The 25,824-nt window shown below is 39.7% G+C and overlaps 1 protein-coding gene across 1 annotated transcript; it reads right to left on the bottom strand.

Moving 5' to 3' along the window:
* Positions 1 to 21,967: 21,967 nt before the first annotated feature.
* LOC138899882 (uncharacterized) lies at positions 21,968 to 22,291 on the bottom strand. The gene has a single exon (XM_070186579.1). It carries the CDS (start codon positions 22,289 to 22,291, stop codon positions 21,968 to 21,970), a length of 324 nt encoding a protein of 107 aa, XP_070042680.1.
* Positions 22,292 to 25,824: the final 3,533 nt, after the last annotated feature.

The raw sequence follows: 25,824 nt of genomic DNA on the forward strand, positions 1-25,824 counted from the left end.
TCATGGTCATGTGTTACCTTGTATGGCACTAGTCCATAAATATGGGGTATTGTAGCTAGGACCGTATTTTATCTCAAAATGTCAAACTTCGATAAAATTCACTTTCTTCGATTCGCTTACCCTCTCACCTTCACGAATTTACTTATTACTTGTTTGAAATAGCGTAATACTCATAATCTCAAAATAATCTCATTCCTGAGCCTACGTCGATTAATCTTACGACGAAACGTTAACGTACGAAAATACGGGATGTAACATCTCATTTTTGAGCTTTCATCAATTTACTTATGGCGTACTTTCACGTATGCAAACATGGAGTGTAACAAGAATAATAGAAATCAGTATGTGCTGGTGAACAAGATATACTAAACATGAATTAAAGACTGAGTGATTTGATAATAGTCGGCATCATGAGAATTTCAGAGATTGCGTTCCGGTGATAATAGAATGGACGACAGAAGAATAACCTTTAAAGGTCATTCAGGAAGACGCTTCCCTAAAGAAAGCAATGTGAGCAAAGTTAAGCTTAAGGGACTATGTGTGCCAGTTACACTAGGTGTCACCATCATGAGTAAGGAATTTTGTTATCCTTGGTACAGAAGGATTACCGCAAGGCGAGTAAGGGTCATCGATGATGTGAAAAGAAGCCAAAGATGAAGAGGTAAAACATTTATAGGTAGATCGTCGTAGCACTAAATCTTAGTACTCCCCAAATGGGGGAATATGGAGTGATGTGGCATTAAGTCAGAGTTAAGTGGTTCTAGTAACTATGGAATGGTAAAGGAAGATTGTGATAAAAATGAGAAAGGGATGAGATTGCACTTATTCAAATCTTCTAGATATGTTACGACTCTAGCACATTATGCAAGTACAATGCCGGGGAAAGGCAGTAAGGGTTTTCCCAAGGATGTTATTTATAAATAAGTGTGAATGAACCTTTGATGCATAAGGAGATAGTGCGAAAGGTAAGTTAAGACAAAGAAAATAACCCAATAGATATTACGCGGAATATAGATATGAGAATGGACCAACGAGCAGTTAGTAGTTGATTCAAGAAGAGTCTAGTTATGGCTAGATAGGAGGATACAGATAACTCAACAGATCATGCAAGATAAACGTAGTGAATCCTAACATAGGGAATTCAGTCTTGCAGATATGACATCGTGACCCATGAGAAATATTTAGATAGGAGTTGAGGTAGTTAATGGTACCGTATGGGTCTTACGGAAATAAAAGAGAGTGCCACTGGGAAGACAATCAAAATATCAGCTCAGAATCAACCCTACAAGCACAAGGGCATGGAGATAGTAACTACGGGAAATTATAGGCAAGGAAGAACATCAAAAATAAAATTAAGTATATGATGTGATAAGCTCGCAGCTTTACAAGAGTCAGAGGGTCCTCCCTAAGTACTACAACGAAAGACTAGCTGAGGAAATATGGAAGAAGGCTTCAATCTAAGCACAATGACCTACAGAGGAAATGGTCTTGTAACAACAGTCTCACAACAACATTGTATGCACTCCATAAGAAAGTGGCACCTATAGTGGCTAATGAACGGGAAGAAGAATAAAAAAAAATCAAAAGGTGATATTCAAGATTATATGGGTTATATGGAATTCCAATATGTGTGGGCATTAAGATGAGCCAAGTATCCATGCAGCAAGTGGCAGAACGACCAGGAAAAGTAATTGCTTACATTTAAAGAAAGCTGAGAAGCAACGAAATGAATTATTCGAGTAATGATCCAAAGTTAGTTACGTTATGAACGCACTTAAGATTTCGAAGTACTATTGATGTTATGTGTTGACAATCATACAGCTGTAGAAGACTCCGGTATAAGTTAAAAGAAAGAATTGAGTCCAGATCATATACAAAGGATTGAATTGGTAGAAGATTGTATCATGGATATTCCATAGCGTCCATGAAAGGCTATAGTAATAACTAATACCATGAGCCGCAGATCGGAAGATAGCTTAAGCCTACATAAATGCTGGTTAGAGGGAAGAGGAAACTAAAGAGTTACATCAACTAAGTAAATCATGAGTCTGATTATTGGACCCAGAAAATTATAGAAAATGTGATTAAGAACATTGCAAAATCACTCTTAATATCAGAGGTACAAGAGAGATAGTACAACAACCATATTCTATAACGACTATGCGATAAAGCCAGTGAAAAGAGTACCAGCCTCATAAAAAGTTAGTATGAAGCTCCCACCGGATTGTGTATGCACCAGAGGTGCAAGTATTATAATAGAGCTTTAAGTTGTGGATGTGAATTATACCTATGTTAAAGGGAGGTCATGAAAGAGATAGAAGATATGATGCGAGATTTCAAGGTAAGTAAGGTAAATGTGAGCAACGTACGAGATACTCAGGTGCGGAAGGTTATGAATAATCTATAATTCAGATAGAGGGCTAGAAGCGTTGGGATTCAGTATCTAGGAATGATAGCGGTGTCATTAGTGGCATATCTTCCAACCTATGGTTTCTAGGTATCGAGAGGTCTAGTTAAGAGAGTAAAGAAGAGTTAGTGACGATGTGATGTCTCGCTTGATGTTCCAGAATGACATAAGGAAATCTATGGTGCAAGCAAGTTGAAGGAAGGTTACGAGTAGTATAAATAGATATGTGTAGATCGCAAGCTAAAGTATGGTAGAGCGACAAGGTTTTAGGAAGACAGTAGTAAGGATAAGGAAAGGCGAGTGAGAAGGTGACGAGAATGGATAAGTCCTCGCGGTTAAGCCCAGGAAAACAAAAGAGCTAATGGTTTCTCTAAGTTATAGAAAGCTAAGTATAGCCTGAATGAACTCAAAAGAGTCTAAGACTAATAGCATTTAGAATAGATGGAATGCTGCCTTGGTAGTAGAATAAGGGTGTAATTGCGATAGATAAAGGATGACGTTTGGGCCTTTGATTGAGTACCCATTTGAAGAAAAAACCCCTCATAAGATAAATCACGTTGGAGTGCTATAAAAAATGGTTATTGAAGTATAGTATCGCCCCTAGGTGGATTAGGCAAGTCACTTCAGATATTCCCCGATGAGACGTAAGCCCTAGTGATAATGTATTATGTAAGAGGTTTCAAGTTATCAGTAGTAGATTGTAGATCAACATTGAGGTGAATCAGCAATGGATGGATAAAAGTTACAAAGTATGAGATGAGATTAGGCCATCATTCTTAAGATGAATAATAATGAAGAAGCATTAAAAGACTTAGATTTATACATATAGGATAAGCAACGAGAGTAACCTAGAGTTTGGTAGCAGGCCTCAGTAATAATAAACTGAAGTAATAGTTATGGTATAGTATGACCTACCTATAGTAAAGCCATAGACACCCAGAGGGATAGCTTGCCATAATTCTATATATGTTCACAAAGTAAGGCCTAGAGATTGGCTAAAGGCTGGAGGAAAAAGGAGAAAAGAGTCTCATAAGCGCACATACAAGGACAAAGTCGTACAGATTGCATGATAGAAGGTAGCAACAGTTACGAGATTGGAAGAATTCCGACCACAAGTAGTGGTGTGAGAAAGAGGCCAAAAGGGGGGAATGCCCTGGCCATTGGATTTATTCACAAAACAGTTTCCTAGATGGAAAGGACAGCATTAAAACCATTCGTAAGAGCTATACGGTTATAAGACAGATAAGTGCATCATCCAACATTCGACGACGACTATTCCAAAGAGGGGAATGATGTTACACCCCGTAGTATTGTACGCTGGATTTGTCGTAAAATAATTGACATCCATTCAAGGACAAGATTATTTTGCGGTTATAAGTATTATGCTATTTATAACAAATGATAAATAAAGCCGTGAAGTTCAGAGGGTAAATGAGTGGAAGAAAATGATTTTCGTCAAAGTTTGACATTTTAAGGTAAAATACGGTTCAAGCTATAATACCCCATATTTATCGACTAGTGACATACAAGGTACCGCATGACCATGATAGTAAGGTATATAAAATGTGTTAAAAGCGATTAGTATTTTGAGTAATTTGAGATAATTTTTAATTATGTGGATAATTGGTTAATTAATTAGAATTGTGGATAAGCTTAATGGATCCCCCCCCCCTCCCAACGTGGCAGCAAGTGAAAGAGGACTCAAAAATCAAACAATGACTCTTTGATTTATGAGATTAGGTGGCATATTTAGAGGAAATTGTTGGCCGAGTCATCATACAAAGTGGGGCTCAGACCAACTAAGATAAAAAAATCTTTTTAATTCACAAAGAGAGATGCTTATATCTAATCTACGATGTAATGGATCCTCTTCAGCAAGTATCACACAAATTTTGCAATAACAACGTGATTTGCTTCAACAATACATATGAAACTGCTTAATACTATAGCAGTGTGAAATTGCAATTCTAAGGGAGTACGGTACAGTCTTTATCAAGAATATCATACGGATATTTCCCTACATCAATCTGTCGTTTCATGTTTTTCGCAAAAGACGTGGGTTAGAGGGATTGTTAAGAGAATCGGCTCAGGTATGTTAAGGCTATCCCTTCTTTCCTTTTAGCATGATCTATATGATGCAAACAAAATGAGGAAATGTGCAACTTTCATAAATGACTCTATTCATAGAAGTGTTAGGGGTGCCTATGTTCTTGATTCACCATGTGTCTTATTATTTTATCTTCTGTTCATGGGTCTCAGAAAAATACGTAGTTGATAAAGTTTATCCGTAGGCATATTGATCTTATGACATTCCGAAAAATCTTATTAATGTACTTCTTATGCATTTCATTCAATTATATATGTTAATTGACCCATGACCAGATGGCGTTATATACGTGTATATTATATGTATATGGGATATGGAAAAAGGTTACGGCGTTATATACGCAACACTACCTGATCAACTGGTATATGTTGATGATTTTGCCCACGGTGGCCGAGATGATATGATAGGATGCCCTCAGAAGCTTGACGATGTTATGTACGCATATACCTATGCATAATATGACATTTATACGCATATTCACGACATTATAAATATTAAACGATTCACAAAGCTATTCAGACTTACAAGTTGAGTCTTTTACTCCATGTTTCTCCCGTGTCTTTTATTTACTAATTTTCATTCCTTACATACTCGGTACATTATTTGTACTGATGTCCCTTTTGCCTGGGGATGCTGCGTTCATGCACGCAAGTCCCGATAGACAGGTTGAGAGTCTTCCAAGTAGGCTATCAGCTCAGCAGAAGGTGTTGGTGCGCTCCATTTGCTCCGGAGTTGCTTATTTGGTCATTATTATTTGGGCATGTATTGATTGATATGGCGGGGCCCTGTCCCGACATTTATGGTATTTATCAACTCTTAGAGGCTTGTAGACATATGTCATGTATATGGATACTTGTATGGCCTTGTCAACCTATATTTTGAGCACATAAAGGATCGTGCCGGCCTTATAGGCCCGTATGTCATATGTATAAGTCGGTACATCATGTTGCATCATCCTATGTCAAGTATTTCCTCATATTTTATTCTAGTTATCTCACGACAGCCTTTCCGGCTCATTTACCTATGATAGTATGATACGAAATATACGTTATGTTGGTACTCGTTTGAGTAAGGTACCGGGTGCCCATTGCGGCCCATCAGTTTGGGTCGTGCAAACTCTAGCCGACCAGGCCAGAGTCAATTTCAGTAGCCACGCCCACCGAGAGCTTGTTCTAAGTGTGGTGATGCCAGACATATAGTGAGGGACTGCCCCAGACTCAGAAGGGGTGTACCTCAATGATACGCTCAAATTACACCTATATAAATAGTGTAAGGCAGTCGGTTTCAAATATTATAACCCAACCAGATTGGGGTCGAATCCCACAGGGAATAGGTGTGAAAAGGTTACTTGAATAGTGTGTCACTTGACATAAGCCATAATTCTACTCCGTTAGTTTGGAAAGAGTTTGGTAATTGTGAATTGTTAAGAGAAGCTATTTTGTTAAGAGAATTGATTAATTGGATTAAGAAACCAAGGTTGTGTACCTTTTTATGGAATGTAATGCTATCGGTGTTAATATGATATATTTATAATTTGAGGTCCTTTGATATGAAAATTGTTCCTAAATGACTACCCAATATTTTCCAATAGTTAGGTAGTATTTCCTCTTTATGATTTTCCCAAATATAAAAGAGTTACAATTAAGAACAACCAATTTATAAAAAGTAGAACCCCATTTATTCCTAAGTGATTATATCAAACAAGGTTTATGTCACGCCCTGAACCATGGCCTCGGCGTAACACGAGACTCGGTGCCAAACTGCATGTGACCGAGCGAACCAACCGGATGGCTGGATCAACATGTGGTATAACTGTATGCGAAATATAAACATACAACATGCTGATCTACTAAAGAGTCTGACTGAAATATCATAAATGCGGAAAGTACTGAAAAGTCTGCAAGTGTAAATGAGTAGCCGACAAGGCTAACACATAAAATCCTACTAACATCTGACTAACTAGACTATAGTCTACGAAGCCTCTAAGAATACTGAAATGCTAACTATTTATCGGGACAAGGTCCCCGGCATACCTTACTAACTGAAATACTATAAAGACTGAAAAAAAGGAAAATGCCCCGAAAGACTGGGGCTCGCCAATAGCTAATGCGAGATGTCATTGCAAACAGAATCGTCAACCTGTAAATTGTTACCTGCATCGCGAGATGCAGGTCTCAAGCAAAAAGGGACGTCAGTACATTTGAATTGCACTGGTATGAAAAACAACTGAAACAAAGAACTGTAAAAATACTGAAACTGAAACTAAACTGATAATTGATAACTGAACTAAACATAGGAAGTAAGAATATGTATAGTCCCTTTTCTGAATGATGAACTACTTGTTTATCTGAATAAATAAACTACGGCCTCGGGATCAATATCTATGTGCACAAGCTATGGCCTCGTGCCCAAGTATACGTATACATAACTACAGCCCCATGCCCAAAGATGCATAAAGCATAAACTACGGCCTCAGACCCAAAGATGCATAAAACATAAACTACGGCCTCATGCCCAAATACAGGTGTTCAACATTCAGGAATTTAGAATCAGGAACTGAGAATCGCAATGCAATACATGATACTGAAATACTGAACCATACTGAGTTACATGATACTGGAATACTGCATAGAACTAGACTGAGACATGTATTCATAATAAATTTATTTGTCATAATTGAAACTCATAGGATATTGATCGATTATGAAACAATGTCATCTACAGAGTAGAAGTTTTACACCTATTCATGGAACGAAGGCATAATTACTTTCTGAGGAAACTTGTAATAGTCATAAAGAATGGGACGTAGGGAGAATCATAGACATTCCCCAAACAAATGAGAGTTAGCCTCACAGACCTTAACTCTTGCCCTTTTTAAGAGTATCACAATATTTTTCGTCTCTTTCACGATAATCTATGGCAATATAGATCAAGAGGAACCAATATTAATGCTAAGGCTCATGTTTTGGGAATTTAGGAATTTTATCAAACACCTTTTGGGCGTAAAGCCTCAAGCCCTCATTAATGGTGTTTTCTTCATCCAATTCTCATTATACTACTTCTAGGTGATTCTACAATCCCAAACAGATTCAACTAACATCATTTCTCATCACGCAAATGTTGATAACAATCTTAAGTTAACAACACAAAACCCTAGCATAGTTCATTTGATTCCTTTTATAAAACCCATCTACTATTCTCCCAAAAACTCATCAATTCATAGTTATAAATGATTAGGGAGTAGAAGCATTACCTTTTTGAAGTTCAATCCTCTTGAATTCGAGTTATAGGGTTTCTTTTCTCAACAATGGTGTCTCGATCAAATATCTAATGATTTGAAGGATTTATCCATGTTAATAAGGTGTTGGAGAATTGAAATTAACTTAAAATCATCGTTAGAACTTACCATGGAAGATGGAGGGACCTTGGGAAAGTTAGGTTCTTGAGAGCTTCCCTTTCTAGAGTAAGTTTTCGTGGTTTGGGGTGTGGGGGCGAGGTAGGGCTTTTAAATAAGTGTACATGCCCAAAATTAAGGAGGAAATAAAAGTAACTCGGATAAACATCGTCGGCATGGGGCATCATCAGAGGCACCAAAATAAAAGCGTAAGGCGTCATCAGATGCGCCAAAACTACATTGCCTTGCACTGTCAGGGGCATTAAGGTTAATGCCCTGGACAAGGCTGTGAGTTTTCATGGCCTTGCACTGTCTAAGGCTGTAAGTTTTCATGGCCTTGTACTGTATAAGGCTATAACACGGACCTCCCATAAACATAGCCAATTCTATCGAATTTTATGCATCTCTCCGTCTTGATTCCAAAACAACTGTTTCCACCCATACTCATCCCGATAGCACTTCACATGTCTAAATGGTCATATTAGTACTCATTTAATGCGTCCACAACTAATCCGGATTTATGGAGTGTTACATTATCTCCCCCTTGGGATCATCCGTCCTCGATTGATTGTCCTGATACTAACTATGGCTAACTCTGGGCCTTAAACAGGACTGATAGAAACATGTGAACACCGAAATATGATGAACATATGCATACTAAACTAAATGATTACATGATTACTGAACTGTTGCGATACTGAAATGAATAGGTACTAAACTGAATGGTTATTGAACTGATTGAATATTGAAAGACATGAAGATCATAACATAAGGTCTGAATTAGAAGTTTAGTTACTTTCTACATTTTTTTCTTGCTTTTCAAAGAGATGGGGATATCTGGACATGTCCTCTTTGGCTTCCCACGTAGCCTCTTCAACCTTTTGATTCCTCCAAAGCACTTTCACTAAAGAAATTTCCTTAGTTCTGAGCTTGCAGATTTGACGATCAAGGATAGCCACTGGAATTTCTTTGTAAGTTAGGCTATCTCTAACCCCTATAATCTCTATAAGAACCACAAGACATGAGTCTCCTATGAATTTCTTAAATATAGACACATGAAACACTGGTGTACAACAGCTAATTCTTGTGGCAATTCTAACTCATAAGCCACCTACCCGATCCTTCGCAGGATTCTATGTGGACCAATATAACGGGGACTAAGCTTCCCCTTCTTCCCAAATCTCATATCGCCTTGCATAGGCGAAACTTTCAAAAACACCCAATCATCAACTTGGAACTCTAAGTCTCTGCACCGCACGTCCGATTATGACTTCTGGTGACTCTGAGCCGTCTTCAAATGCTCTTGAATGAACTTGAATTTCTCTATAGACTGATAGACCAAACCAGGTCCCTACAACTCCGCTTCGCCAACTTCGAACCAACCAATTGGTGATCTACACCTTTTCCCATACAGAGCTTCATACGGTGCCATCTTGATACTAGAGTGGTAGCTGTTATTATAAGCAAACTCAATGAGGGGTAGATGATCAGCCCAATTACCTTTAAAATCGATAACACATGCCTTCAACATATCCTCAAGATTCTGAATAGTGCGCTCTGCCTGGCCATCTATCTGACGTGCTGAGGTTCACCCTTATGCCCAATCCTTTCTGAAAGGATTTCCAAAAGTTCGTTGTGAACTAAACACCACGATCAGAGATAATGGACAAAGGAGTCTCATGAAATCGGACAATTTTCTGGATATACAACTTGGCATAATTCTCTGTTGAATCTGTAGTCTTCACTGGCAAGAAGTGAGCTGACTAGGTAAGTCGGTCTACAATCCAAATTGAATCATGCTTCCGAAACGAGCGAGGTAAACCTGTTATGAAGTCCATTTTTATCATCTCTCATTTCCAAACAGGAATTTCCATACTCGGAGGCAAACCACCAGGCCGATGGTGTTCGACTTTCATCTTATGACAATTTGGACACTTTGCCACAAAATCTGCTATATTCTTTTTCATGTCGTTCCACTAATAAATCTCCTTAATATGGCGATACATCTTTGTGGAACCTGGGTGAATAGAATACCCGGAATTGCGGGCTTGAGGCATAATCCGCTCTTTGAGCCCATCTACGTCTGGAATGCATAGTCCGCCTCTATACCTCAAAGTACCATCATCTCCCCCTTGTTCAAAAATCATAGTCTTGTGTTTGTGAATCCCCTTCTTCAGCTGCAATAAGTAGGGTGCACTGAACTGTTTTTCCTTCACTTCGGCTACTAAAGAGGATTCAGCCCTGTTCTGAAAAAAATGCCACCATTATGATGTTAATAAAGGATATCAACATTATAATCCTTGAGCAATTCGAGCCACCTTCTCTGACGAAGATTCAATTCTCTTTGCTTAAAGATGTACTGGAGACTCTTGTGATCTATGAAATATCAACATGCACTCTATACAAATAATGGCGCCAGATCTTTAGCACAAATACCACGACAGCTAACTCAAGATCATGAGTCAGATAATTCTTCTCGTGAGCTGTCTTGATGCGTAGGCTATGACTTTACCATGCTGCTTTAACACGCACCCAATACCAACCACTGAAGCATCACAATAAACAACAAACCCTTCGGTTCCTTCCGGTAGCGTCAAGACTGGAGCTGAAGTCAACCTCTTCTTCAACTCCTCAAAACTTTTCTCTCAAGCATCTGACCACTGAAACTTGACCTTCTTTTGAGTCAGTCTTGTCAAAGAGGACAAGATTGAGGAAAATCCCTCTACGAAATGCATGTAATAGCCTGCTAAACCCTAGAAACTTCTTATATAGGATACTGAGGTGGGTCTAGGCAAATTCTTCACTGCCACTATTTTCTAAAAATCCACCTCCACGCCTTCGCTTGAGATGACATGGCCTAAAAATGCTACTGATTTCAACCAGAATTCACACTTAGATAATTTAACATATAACTTGTGACCTTACGGTGTCTGCAATAAGATTCTTAGATGTTCTGCATGGTCCATCTCGCTACGGGAATAAATCAAGATATCGTCAATAAACACAATAACAAACAAATCATTATAAGGCTTGAAGACTCTATTTATAATTTCCATAAAAGCTATCGGTGCATTCGTTAAACCAAACGACATAACCAAAAATTTGAAATGTCCATAACGGGCCCTGAAAGCTGTTTTAGGAATATCTACTTCCTTAACTTTCAATTGATGGTACCCGGATCTAAGGTCAATCTTGGAATAACACTGGGCACCCTGAAGTTGATCGAATAAATCATCTATTCTAGGAAGAGGTTACTTGTTCTTGATGGTGACTTTTTTCAACTTGCGATAGTCAATACACATGCTGCACAAAGACCCATCCTTCTTTCGGGCAAACAAGACCGGTGCTCCCCAAGGTGAGACACTTGGCCTTATAAACCCCTTATCTAGAAGATCTTTCAACTGGACTTTTATTTCTTTCAACTATGCTGGAGCCATTCTATAAGGCGGAATAGATTATGGCTTAGTGCTGGGGAGTAGATCAATTCCAAAGTCAATCTCTCTATCGAGAGGGACTCCGGGAAGATCTTCAGAAAACACTTCTGGGAACTCATTTACAATTGGTACTGACTGGAGAGTGGGAATCTGAGCATTTGCATCTCTAACTCGAACCAGATGATAGATATACCCTTTAGAGATCATCTTTCTAGCTTTAAGATAGGAAATAAACCTACCCCTAGGTGCTACTGCATCACCCTTCCATTCTAGGACTGGTGTTCACTAAAAAATTTAAATCTTACTATTTTGGTTCTACAACCCACTGTGGCATAAGAGGACTCTAACCAATCCATGCCCATGATTACATCGAAGTCTACTATCTCCAATTCTACTATGTATGCTACAGTAAGGCGATAATACACTTTGACTAGACATCCCCTATAGACACATCTAGCTGTAACTGATTCTCCAACTGGAGTAGACACTTCAAAGGGTTCACATAACCTTTCTGGTTCTATCCCTAATTTCTTAGCAATATATGGAGTTACATAAGATAGGGTGGATCCCGGATCCATAAGAGCGTAAACATCGAAGGTGAAAACTATTAGCATACCTGTGAAAACATCTCCACAAGCCTCTGTATCCTGACAGTCTACCAGTGCATACAAGCAGTTCTAACCACCGCCTACATTACCAGACTTTCCTGCACCACGCCCTTGTTGGGCTTGAGAGTTATGAGGGGCTGCTGAATTAGTGGACTGAGCTACATTGCCTTCATTGTTCGGCTTTACTGATGGACAATCCCTCAAGAAGTGGCCCTATTGACCGCACCCAAAGCAACCATTTGTGCGCGAACGACACACCCCTAGGTGCTTCTTACCACACGTGTTGCAAGTAGGGTACTCAAGGCCTTTGTATCCCACACTAGCATGTGATTGTGATCCTGCTGATTTGAAATTCTTGCTTTACTTGTTAAACTTGGACCTCTGAACTGGAGCACTAGCTAAAGATGGAGCATGTCTCGATTTTTATTTCCTAAATAATTGGTGATTAACACCTCCTTGAGATCACCCATGGTTGAAACTTCATGCGGACTTAGCCCTCTTCCTGAATTCCCTGTCCTTCTCTTTATGTAGCCGCTCTTCTTCCTTTAGCCTATCTTTGTTCCCTTGAACAAAGGCCACCATCTTAGTAATGGTCATGTCATTGTTCCAAGCAGCTATATTAGCATCAACAAACATGTCATCTGAAAGCCCCAACACAAACCGCCTAACTCTAGCTCTCATATCACGTACCATTTCTGGAGCATACTTGACTAGAGAGACAAACTTGAGGTAGTACTCGTTCATATTCATCTCATTCTGTTTGAGTCTCTCAAACTCTAAAACCTTAGCTTCCAATACCTCAATGGGTAGAAAATGCTCAAGAAATGCGTCTGCAAACTCCTTCCAAGTCGTCGGAGCTGCATTCTCCCCTCGTGACTCTTCCCATGTTTCATACCAAGTGTTAGCAACATCCTTCAACTAGTGCACAACAAGATCTTCTCCCTCGATGTCTGTAGCATGCATCACTCAAAATAACTTCTAAACATCATCAATGATGTTTTGCAGATGCTCATCCATTTTGGACCCTGTGAAAACTGAAGGTTTCATCAACAACACGTGTTCCTTGTCTTTGAGCCTGAGTAGCAACAATTTAGGTGAGCAACTGGATATCTCCCCTGACGTCCATGTTTGAAGCACTAGGCACTAAGCCTGATGCAACTCCCTGTGCGTAACACAACACTTGTCATGCCCCGAACTATGGCTTGGGTGTAATACGGCACTCGGTGCCTGACTGCATGTGACCAGGCGAACTAACTGGATGGCTAGATCAACATGTGGTATAACTGTAAGCTGAATATAAACATGCAACATGATGATATACTAAAGAGTCTGACCAAAATATCATAAATGTAGAATTTACTGAAAAGACTACAAGTGTAAATGAATAGCCGATGAGGCTAACATACAAAAGCCTGCTAACATCTGACTGACTGGACTATAGTCTACGAAGCCTCTAAGAATACTGAAATGCTAACTATGTACTGGGACATGATCCCCAGCATACCTTACTAACTGAAATACTATAAACACTGAAAAAGGGATAATTCCCTGAAAGACTGGGTCTCACAAATAGCTGATGCGAGATGTCCTAGCAAGCAAAATCATCAACTTGTAAATCATTACCTGCATTGCGAGATGCAAGCCCCGGGCATAAAGGGACGTCAGTACATTTGAATTGCACTAGTATGTAAAACAACTGAAATAAAGAACTGTAAATACTGAAACTGAAACTGAACTAATAACTTAACTAAACATAGGAAGTAAGAATATATATACTCCTTTTTCTGAATGATGAACTACCTGTTTATCTGAATAAATAAACTACGGCCTTAGGACAAATATATATGTGCACAAGCTATGGCCTCGGGCCCAAGTACACGTATACATAACTACGATCGCAGGCCCAAAGATGCATAACGTATAAACTACGGCCTCAGGCACAAATATGCATAAAGCATGAGCTATGGCCTCAGGCCCAAATACAGGTGTTCAACATTCAGGAATTTTGAATCAGGAACTGAGAATCATATTGCAATACATGATACTGAAATACTGAATCATACTGAGATGCATCATACTGAAATGCTGAATATAACTAGACTGAGACATGTATTCATGATAAATTGATTTATCATAACTTAAACTCATAGGATATTAAAAGATTATGAAACTATGCCATCTAGAGAATAGATGTTCTACAACTATTCATGGAACTAAGGCATAATTACTTTTTGAGGAAACTCGTAATAGTCATAAAGAATGGGACGTGGGGAGAATCATAAACATTCCCAAACGTAAAGAGAGTTAGCCTCACATACCTTAACTCTGGCCCTTTTTATGAGTATCACAATATTTTTCTTCTCTTTCATGATAATCTATGGCAATATATATTAAGAGGAACCAATATTAGCGCTAAGGCTCATGTTTTGGTAACCTAGAAATTTTATCAAATACCTTTTGATTGTAAATCCTCATAGCCCTCATTAATGGTGTTTTCTTCACTCAATTCTCATTCTACTACTTCTAGGAGATTCTACAATCCCAAATAAATTTAACTAACACCATTTCTCATCACGCAATTGATTATAACAATCATAAGATAACAACACAAAACCCTAGCATAGTTCATATGATTTCCTTTATCAAAGCCATCTACTATTCTCCCAAAAAATCATCAATTCATAGTTATAAAAGATTAGGGAGTAGAAGCATTATCTTTTTGAAGTTCAATTCTCTTGAATTTGAGTTCTAGGGTTTCTTTTCTCAACTATGGTGTCTCGATCGAATATCTAATAATTTGAAGTATATACCTATGTTAATAAGGTGTTGGAAAATTAAAATTAACTTAGAATCATCGTTAGAACTTATCTTGGATGATGGAACGACGTTGGAAAGTTAGGTTCGTGAGAGCTTTCCTTTCTAGAGTAAGCTTTTGTGGTTTGGAGTATGGGGGACGAGGTAGGGCTTTTAAATAAGTGTACACGTCCCAAAATTGAGGAGGAAATATAAGTTTCTCGGGTAAACATCGTCGCCACAGGGCATCATCAGAGATGCCAAAATAACAGCGCAAGGCGCCATCAGAGGTGCCAAAACTACATTGCCTTGCACTATTAGGGGTGCTAAGGTTAATTCCCTAGACAGTACCTTGCACTATCTAAGGCTGTGAGATTTCATGGCCTTGCACTGTCCAAGGCTGTGAGTTTTCATCGCCTTGCACTGTCTAAGGTTGTAAGACGGACCTCCCGTAAACTTAGTATTCTATCAAATTTTATACACCTCACTCTTTGTCTTGATTCCAAAACAACTATTTCCATACATACTAATCCTGACAGGACTTCACATGTATAAAAGGTCACATTAATACTCATTTAACGCATCCACAACTAATCCGGATTTACGGAGTGTTACAGTTTAAAGTCTTGAGTTCTTGCTAGTCTAACATAAAGTAAATCGGTACTAGTTAATGTTTACAACCATCAATCATAAAATGAAGCATAAGAAATTAATAGAAATCAACCACCCATTGTATGCATATTCAATAGTAAACACCATTAACATTATACCCACATAGGGTCCACAACCTTAGTATTTAAAGTTAGCTACTCATACTAAAATACAAGAACAAAGAAATAATTATAGTCATATAAGCTTACAAAGATGACGAAGTCTTAGAATCTCTCTCAAAAAGCTCCAAAACAAGATGTATTCAATGCTCAAAGTGTAGCCTCTTTTTCAGACAAGATACCCCACAAAATCCTAGTTATTCTATTTATAATGATCAAAAATTCGCGGTCAAATGTGATAAAAAAATCCTTCAGATTGATTTTACAACCGCAGAATAGATCGTAGAACTGATCTGCGGACTGCACATCATTAGCGACCGCTGCAGATTTAATCTCCAAGATTCCCGTATTTTTCTCGCATAATGACTATGCGGTCGGCATAATGATTTCATGGCCGCATAGAGTACCAAAGATTCATCTTCACTGAGGTCTTCTTGCATTTGTGCGGCAATTCTGCGGTACGCAAATGAGTTATGCGACCGCATATTGTACTGCATATTTGACTGTTGAAACTGCCATGGCCTGGTTAGGTCTGTGATAGGTCTGCGGTTTGCATACCACTTTTACAGTCACATATCTGCCCTGTCCACAGTTTTTGTCTATCTTTTTCATATTCTTGGCTCTTCAAGTTCGGTTTCCTGTAAAACACCAAAACTACATAAGAATGACTTATAATTCTTTAAAAGATGAGATAAAGCCTATGAAATTAGTATCGAAAGTGCCGCTATTCTACGGCGTATCAACACCCCCAACTTAAACTCTTGCTTGTCCTCAAGCAACTAAAAAGCCACCCTACAAGGAAACTACTTTACTTCCGACTAATTAAAGAAACATCAATGTCTATGGATGGTGCTGACTGTTAGCTAACAAGCATGTAACTTCCTTTATTTACCCTTCAACAAAGACATAGATCTCTTACTTGTTCAAATAATCAGTTTGTGAGCTTCGAGCCTCAAAAGCAATGACAGAGTGCTACTAATAGCTAGATATGCACTTTTTCCTACTTCAAGAAACCTAACTTCTGCTAACTCTTGCAATTCATGCGTCTCATAACAAAGAAAATCCCCAACTCAACAAATACAAATATGTAAATGGGATATAAGCAAACACTCTTACACTCAGAAAGAAAGCTAAATGCTACAAGTATTAGTCCATATACTTGACCTTATTTTAACTCATTGCTAGCTCAGGAATAATTGGTTGTAGATCAAAAAGGACTTTTCATGGGTGGTAGTGTAGACTTGGGACGGGTTGGATAAATATTTGGAAAAATAGTGACTATACCCTCCTTGAACGCTACACAAATTCTTTCTCGAATAGCACACATTGCCCTTGTTGATATATAATTACTACTATCAACACACCTTGTAGTTCATGAGCAATCTCTAGTTGGTTGCCTTACCATGTTTTCTCAACACTCCATTTTCCTTTTATTTTTTGAAAGAGTGAGTATTTCATGGTTTAGAATGACGTGAAGCTTTTTGTTTAAGGTACGTTGGCTCTTGACTTAGCCTCTCGCTTCACAAGATAGAACTTCTAAAGATTAGCTTTTACACACAATACATTCCTCTACCATTTTCCAATTGATACCAACACCCCCAACTTAGGCTTAAAGCCTCATTCATAACATTCAAGGAGGGACGGGTTCAAAAGAGGGAGTAATTTCACAAAAAGGGGTAACGATTTGTAGTGTGATAGCCAAAGGAAAGGTTAAAGGCTCAACGGGGAGGACTAGGGTAATAAATACATGAGGGAGGTCAATTTGGCTAAAAATTAGTTATCAATCACAAAGAAGGCCTAAGATCATTTCAACAACCAATCATCAGCCTAAGATTTGTATTGAGAAACCAACCGGGTAAGTTCTAGAGATTACAAGTTGAGCACATGTATTATTCATACAAATTCTCACCACTCAAAGCGCATGAACTGCTCGAATCGGCATATTTTCAGCCATCAAATGAATATAAGGCAATTCAAAGCTTCATCATATGATACTGAGATTCTAAATAGGCACAATGTCAAAGAACGAACCTCGATTTTATAAAAATGACTATTTATTCACAAAATTTGAAGGGTATAATTTATTTCACAAAAACTTATCACATAATTGAATCTAGAACAAAAGCACCAAACAAGTCAAAATGTTTCATTCTATGGCCGTGGGTCTACTATTACACCCTTGGAAAAGAACCCGGCAAAGAAAAACCAAGGGAAATTCATTACTATATACACATATACACTGTCAAGACTACTACTTATATACAAGTTGCAAAAGTTTTCTTTCTACCCCACCCCAATATAGAAGCATTCATTGTCCCTAATGCATTAAAAAAGTAAGAGCAATATTTAGGGGATTCCTGGCACACTAAGCGCTTGGAGGAGATGCACTAATTAATGTGGCCGTGGGGCCGAAAGCCGACACTGGGCAGGCAGTGGGTGGATCCTCCGACGGGACAGTGGTGTCCGGGACCAAAGTAGGAGGCTCTGCAAGATGCGGAGCAGGGTCTTAGACCTGGGAGATGCTTGCCTCATCCGATGATGGCTTTGTGGTCGTGGTGGTAGCCATGGAAGCCATATCCTCAAGGGAATGTGTGATGGTTGTCTGCACATCCGCCTCCTCATCACCTTGTTCCTCTGTAGAAATAGCAACCTATTTACCTATGTTTTCCCTCTGATCATCAACCTCCTCAAAAGCTTGCTTTTCATCCGTTTCCTCATGAGACTCTACAGATTCCTCATCTGACTAGTCATTAGTGTGTGTAGCTGGTCTTGGCGCTTGTGAGATGCCAGTACCATGTTCCTTCTCTACTGAGAGGAGGTTTGTGAAATCTAAATCAAGGTGCGGTACTTGGGAGGTACCAGTACCATGCTCCCCCTCCATCGGGAGAAGGGTTGTCAAGTCAAACTCCAATGTCTGCATCTTATGCATCTCCAACTTGAGCTTGGCAACATCCATTTTGAGTTGAGGCACATCCCAATCACCACCTCGCTCAATCTTCTTAAGGCGAGCTTCAAATTTTTGGAGTCGATCTTCATAGGAAATATGTTTCTTTTGAAGATCACTTACAGAGACTTGGAGCGATGCCAATGCTTGTTTGATGAGCAGTGGATGGTCTTTTGCAAATTTTTCTACTTTGCCATTTGTGTGTTGTGCCAGTAGACTAAGCTTGGAGATGGCAGTCAGTGAAACATGCGGTGTAGCATTAGCCAGTTTGGGAGTGGATGTGGAGGTAGCAAGTGATGAAGAGGTGGCTGGTGCTGAAGAGGTGGTGGGTGCTGCTGAAGTGGATGAGGCCGGTGGGAGGATGACTGGTTGCTCTTGGTGCTCTGCGGGCACATTCTCTAAAGCATTGTTGTGCCTAGTGCTTTCAATATCTTGAGTGGCTTCTATCATGTGGTCATATTTGGGAAGTGGAGGAACCTCTGCAGCTTTGCACAAAGTAGTGACGAGGCATGGAAAGGGAAGCGAAGTTTCCTTCTGGTTTGCCCGGACCCCAATCTCAGGGAATATATGCTGCCCCAAATCAATCCGGAGACCTGACATGATTGAAGCAATGAGGATTGCCTTCTCTAGACTGATGTCGGTGTCATTCCTCATTGGCTGTGTGCGAGAACAGACAAAACTTAGCCAATACTAACTCTCTTGGGTGAAATCTCTCTTGTGGGTCTTCTGGTGTGGAACAATCCAGGCTGAAGTCCCCTGAGCTACGATAGAGGCTACCCAAGCACACCCATCTTTCTTATTTGCCATCTTTGCATTATATTCTATCGCGCCATGCTCCCATGTACCGAAATAGAATTCATTTGTCGATTTGGGGCCACAAGATACTGCAACTCCTCTGACTGTTATGGAGGTCAAGTAAGAATGGTGCTTTGCTTGATTTTTCATTTTTGAAGCAGCATATGCACCATAGAATTCCCTAACAAGTGTCTCGTTGTATTCCCCCGGTAATTCAGTGAAGAACTCACGTCCCCGCTTTTGGATGTTGTCTAGCACATGCAGATAGTGTTCTTTAAGTCCGTTCTCACTTAACATCTTCTCTTCGATGATCTTCCTTTTATCCAATCCCTCTTTGTATATAGGCCAAGAGCCGGTGATACTAAACCTTAGATCCTCAACATTCTTTCTACGTGCTTCGGCCCGTGGGTCAACTCGTGGAAATAGTTCAAGTTGTGCCTCATCCTCTTCAAACTGGGAGACAGGTTCAGATGAATTTCTAGATGTGCCAGTCCTTTTGCGTCGGGGTCGCTTTGATTGTGGGCTCATCTTCTCGGCAGAAACGACACAAAGACAACTTTGGGACTTCGATTTTATTCTATACTTCCTGGAACATAACATGATTTCACATTTCTAACACACCAAAACCACCAATTTATCGATTCCAATGTCAACCTACTAACTCCCACTTTGCATTGTCAAAAAATTATGACAACCACTTTCAAATCAGCAACCCTAGCCCTAGCCCCACAATTTTGATTTTAACTAACCATTTGCCCTCCAAATTGATCACCCAATACATGAAACACGCAAAAAGGTAGAGAGAACGGGTATCATGGAGGAAGACTGATGCGAGTAAATATCAAATCACTGAAGCAAGAAGAGGGGAGGAATCCATACCAGATTAGTGAGGAGATTGAGCAAACCACTTGGAAGTAGATTTTCCGAGCAAGGTGAGTTGAATGGTTTAAGTTTTTCTTTTGTTTTTTGTTTTTCTCTTGTTTTATTTTTGTATTCTTTTGTTTGAATTAGGGTAGAGGGGAACGAAAATGAAAATGTGGCAAAGTAATGTAGGTTTAATACCTGGGCATTCTGCGGTGTAGTTCTCATCGCAAAACAGCATATGCGGTGGCAAAAGTGTTATGCGATGATCTAGTACCTAGGTAGTATGCGTCCACTATGTGGTCGCAAAATTATTTTGCGGTCCATGAAATTGGTTGTCCATGCAATGTTGAGTAACTTATTTCCAAAAAGTTTTGTTCATGTCTGTGACGATAATGCTATATGCAGAGCCATTCTGTGGTACCTTATGTGGTCGCAGAAATTTTAACAGAAGCTCACAATTTTTCCTTCACTTTTTTCATCCCACTTAGATGCGTTGTGAATACCCTGCACTCTAAAATACATGTCAAAAATTTCAACCAAATCAAATAAGCCTACTAAATGAAAATCTAACAACAAACATTCTTACACATGGGTTGCCTCCCAAGAAGTGCTTGATTTAACGTCGCGGCACGAAGATGTTTCCTTTTTTTAGCTAATCAGTTGTGGAGGTTGGTATATGACCATATTTGAGTTTGAATTGTTCCACCAGTTGCCTTTCTCCAATGGTTCCGAGGTAGTGTTTCACTCTTTGGCCATTTACCTTGAAGGTTTGAGTCCCATCCTATGACTCTAATTCAATGGCACCATAAGGAGACACACTATCAACTTTGAATGGACCAGACCACTTGGACTTGAGCTTGCCAGGAAAGAACTTAAACCTTGAGTTGATGAGTTAGACAAAGTCGGCGGATTTGTATTGTCGCTTCAAGATCTTCTTATCATGAACATAATTCATCATTTCTTTATACATAGCTGCACTCTCATTGGCTTGGAAATAGAACTCATCCATCTCGTTGTGTTGTGTTATACTTAGGTTAGAAACTTCTGCCTAGTCAAGATTTAACTTTTCTAATGCCCACATGGCTTTTTGTTCTAGCTCCACTGGCAGTTGACATGCCTTACCAAAAACCAACTAGTAAGGCAAGATGCCAATGAGTGTTTTGAATGCAGTTCGATAAGCCCATAGAGCATCATCTAGCTTTATTGACTAGTCGGTCCTATTTGCATTAACTGTTTTTGCTATAATGTTCTTGATCTCATGGTTGGAGACTTCAACTTGACCGCTTGATTAAGGATGATAAAGGGTGGCCACCTTGTGCTTCACTCCATAATTCTCGAGTAACCCCTCAAAGGATTTGTTGCAAAAGTGAGAACTACCATCACTAAATATGGCCTTTGGGGTTCCAAACTAAGTAAATGTGTTCTTCTTCAAGAAGGTGGTTACACTCCTTGCCTAATTATTTCGCAAGGCAACTTCTTCGTCCCATTTTGAAACATAGTCCACTGCTACCAGAATGTATGTCATGCCTTATGAGCTCACGAAGGGACCAATGAAATGGATCCCCCAAACATCAAAGATCTCTACCTCCATCACACAATTTATAGGCATCTCATGCCTTCTAGAAATGACCCTTTCTTTTGACATTGATCACATGCCTTGACCATTATATTTGCATCTCGGTAGAGCGATGACCAATAGTAGCCACATTCAAGCACTTTCGCCGACATACGGTTTCCATTATGGAGACCCCCCAACTGGAGAGTCATGACATGCTTTGAGAATCGGCGTCACCTCATCTTCCGGACCACAGCGCCGAATGATGTTGTCGCCAATATCCGGAATAAAAAGGGTTACTCCCAATAGTATTTCCTAGATTCCCTCAAGAAATATTTCTTTTGATAAGCTTCCAATTCTTCAGGGATAAGGCCACTAACTAAGAAGTTGGCTATATCGGCATACCAAGGAGTTGAAGTGCTAGATATTTCCAAAAGGTGTTCATCTTGGAAGGCGTCATTAATTTCAAGATCTTCCTTTGTTTTCTCTGTCTCTTCAAGCCTAGATAAGTGATCCACAACTTGATTTTTTGTACCTTTCTGATCTTTGACTTCAAAGTCAAATTCTTGTAGCAACAGGACCCACCTAATCAATCTCAGTTTAGCATCCTTCTTCACCATATGGTAGCGGAGAGAAGCATGATCAGTAAAGACTATCTCCTTGGATCACAACAAATAGGCCTGGAATTTCTCAGAAGCGTAGACAATAGTAAGCAATTCTTACTGACTCACAGTGTAGTTCATTTATGCTCCATTGAGTGTCTTGCTTGCATAGTAGACAGGGTGAAGAATCTAGTTGTTCCTTTGACCAAGCACTTCCCCAATAACCACACCATTGGCGTCACACATAAGTTCAAATGGAAGACACCAATCGGCTGTGACAATAATGGGTGTCGTGGTGAGCCTTGCCTTCATTTCTTCAAAAGCCTTGAGGCACTTTTCATCAAACACAAATTTAGCATCCTTTTCAAGGAGCTTGCACACGAGTCTTGCAATCTTTGAGAAGTCTTTGATAAATCGCTGATAGAAATTGGCATGCCCCAAAAAGCTCTGAACACCTTGACCGAAGTGGGAGGAGGAATCATGGAAATTACTTCAAATGTTTCTCGATCAACCTCAATACCTTGATTGGAGATTTTGTGGCAAAGAAAAATACCCTCATCTACCATGAAGTGACATTTTTCCCAATTGAGCATAAGGTTTGTCTCCTTGCATCTTTTGGGTACTTGCCTAAGATTATCAAGGCAATTCTTGAAGGAATCACCCGCTACAGATAAGCCATCCATGAATACTTCCAGGAAATTCTCTACCATGCTCGAGAAAATCGACATCATGCACCGTTGAAATGTAGCCAGGGCATTGCATAGCCCAAATGGCATCCAGATAAAAACAAAGGTCACATACAGACATGTGAATGTCGTTTGATCTTGGTCCTCTAAGGCTATATTGATTTGGTTTTAGCTGGAGTATCCATCCAAGAAACAATAAAATGACCTCCCTGCTAGCCGATCAAGAATTTGATCAATAAAAGGCATAAGGAAATGGTCTTTGCACGTAGCACTATTGAGCTTCTGGTATTCCATACAAACTCTCCATCCGGTCACCGTCCTCATTGGAATGAGTTCATTTTTGTCATTTTGAATCATGGTCATGCCTCCCTTCTTTGGCACACATTGCACCGGACTCACCCAAGAACTATCAGTAATTGGGTAGACAACCCTAGCATCCAACTATTTTATAATTTCTTTCTTCATCACTTCTTGCATGGAGGGATTTAACCTCTTCTGATGCTCCACACAAGGTTTGCTATCTTCCTCTAGTTGGATTTTGTGCTCACATATACCGGCGAAAATCCATCGAATATCCTCTATTGTCCAACCAATGGCCCGTATATGCTCCCTCAAGGTCTCCAATAATTGTTCAACCTGCACATCGTTTAACAAAGAGGAAACAATTACGGGTAGAGTTTCATTAGAGCCAAGAAATTTATACCTTAAGTGCGGTGGAAGTGGCTTGAGCTCAAGAGTTGGCGGCTCGACGATTGAAGGCTTAGCGGGAGGAGTGGCTCTATTCTCCGAGGAAAGAGAAAGCTTCTTCGTTGCATAAGTGTAGGAACCAAGCCCTTCCATTTTTCCACATATCCTTTTATGTCCTCGCCATCAAAATTCATCAAATTCCCCGCTAATGCCTCACCAAGGCATTCCTCTTCCATCTTTACCTCAACGGCATCTTGTACCACATCAACATCATCAAGTACAAATATAGTCTCGTATGCATTTGGCAATTTCATGCCCTTACTTGCTTGAAATGTAACGTCTTCAATAGTAACCCAGAATTTAATCGCATTTATTTTCCGAGTCCATGAGTGCTCAGCCGGTTGCAAGGAATGGTCTCCCTAAGATGATAGGGATCTCATTATCAATATCACAATCAAGAATGACAAAGTATGTAGGGAGGAGACACTTCCCCACTTTCACAAGCACATCACCCACTATCCCCACCGGTCGCTTAATTGAATGGTCGACCATTTGCAGCCTCATACTTGTAGGCCTAGGCATTCCCAATCCTGCTTGCTTGTAGATAGTAAGAGGCATTAAGTTGATGCTAGTCCCATTATCACAAAGAGCTCGTGCAAAGTTACGCAATACAATAGTGCATGAAATTGTTAAAGCCCCGACTCTTCTTCTTTTGGGCAGCGGTTGTTGCAGTTATTAAGCTAACCCGGTGGCTGACATTCGCCACTTCATTCTTGATGGTCTTCTTTTTAGTAATCAAGTCCTTCAAGTAATTAGCAAAACTGGGCATTTCTTGAAGCGCTTCCACAAACGGAATGTTCACCAATAATTGCTTTAAGATGTCATAGAACTTCTCGAGTTTGCTATCATCAACCCTTTTAACTAGTCTTTGAGCAAATGGAGGGGGTGGGGGGGTCTAGGAATCGGTGCTAGAGGTTTTGGTGCCTCTATTACTCTTTCCTCAACCTTTTCATGGCTTCCTAAAGCACCACACCTTAAATCTCAAATCCACTAGAACAATTATTGAAAGTCACCTACTCAGCTAGTCCCGAATATATAAAACCAGACAACTAGTGCTCCGTTAGCACACGAATACTCCAAAGAAGCAACCGAATGAACTCATTCCCTTGTACATCACATCCACAAGAAGTATAAAATCTGAGTCATTCCACAACCTTCACATATCAACAAGGTGAAAGTTAATTCACATCCATCAAATTCCTTGCTCGAATTACCCCCGATATTTTCTTCCCTTAGTCATAACTAATCCACTAATGTACCGACAAGCAGAAAATGCAAAGGAACATAACTATGCGACCCAAACATAGATGGTAGGCTCTCCCACTTAGCTTTAATCCACAATCACATAAATCAAGAGCACACAATGTCTTCTCTTTCTAGTTACCATGATTGCACACCATTACTCCGCCAAATTTCTCAAAAGCTCTTGTTGCACTAATCATCGCACATCCCGAATTTGCAGTCCTAATGCACACTCAACTTCATGATAGTCACGTCATTTTCCCAAATGATACAAGCTCACATCGTAGTACATGCTCCCCGTTGGATAGAAAGTAAAACTCTTCATTGGAACTTCATCAGAAATCATGCAACCCCTAACATGCTCACATGAGATAGCCCACCTGTGTAACCCCATATTGACATTCCCCAACAACTTTGCCATAGTTACAGCTACTATGAAATCGGTCAATCCTCCTGAGTCCATACTCATCCACGAGCAGTAAGAGTTCGTTTATTTCCATTTACATCAACTGAAGGTCCAACAATGCGTTCAACACTCGAAGATATGTTGCATCACAAAACGACAATCAAATGTTCCCATTCCTCTACATTTCCAAGCAAACTCTTTTCTTCACATTAGAACTTCCCTAGTATAGAAGCCACAATCTTAACCGAAATACAAAAACCATGACCCAAATTTCTCTACGCTCTCTCAAAGCATGTGGCTATCCTACCACCAAATCCATACGATACGCTCCCATTCCCACTTCGATTTAGCCAACCGTCGAAGAGAACTACTCAATCTCTGCTGACATACTAGACCAGCTAACAATTCAACCACCGATGGACACATCCCACCATGTTATTTCTCATCCTCCACTGCTAAAATGCTGCCTC

The sequence above is a fragment of the Nicotiana tomentosiformis genome, chromosome 10 (assembly GCF_000390325.3).
Source record: "Nicotiana tomentosiformis chromosome 10, ASM39032v3, whole genome shotgun sequence".
Lineage (NCBI taxonomy): Eukaryota > Viridiplantae > Streptophyta > Magnoliopsida > Solanales > Solanaceae > Nicotiana > Nicotiana tomentosiformis.

What these genes read in the sequence shown, in the direction of transcription:
- LOC138899882 (XM_070186579.1), bottom strand. Translation starts at nt 22,291, where the DNA reads ATGGTGAAGAAGGATGCTAAACTGAGATTGATTAGGTGGGTCCTGTTG.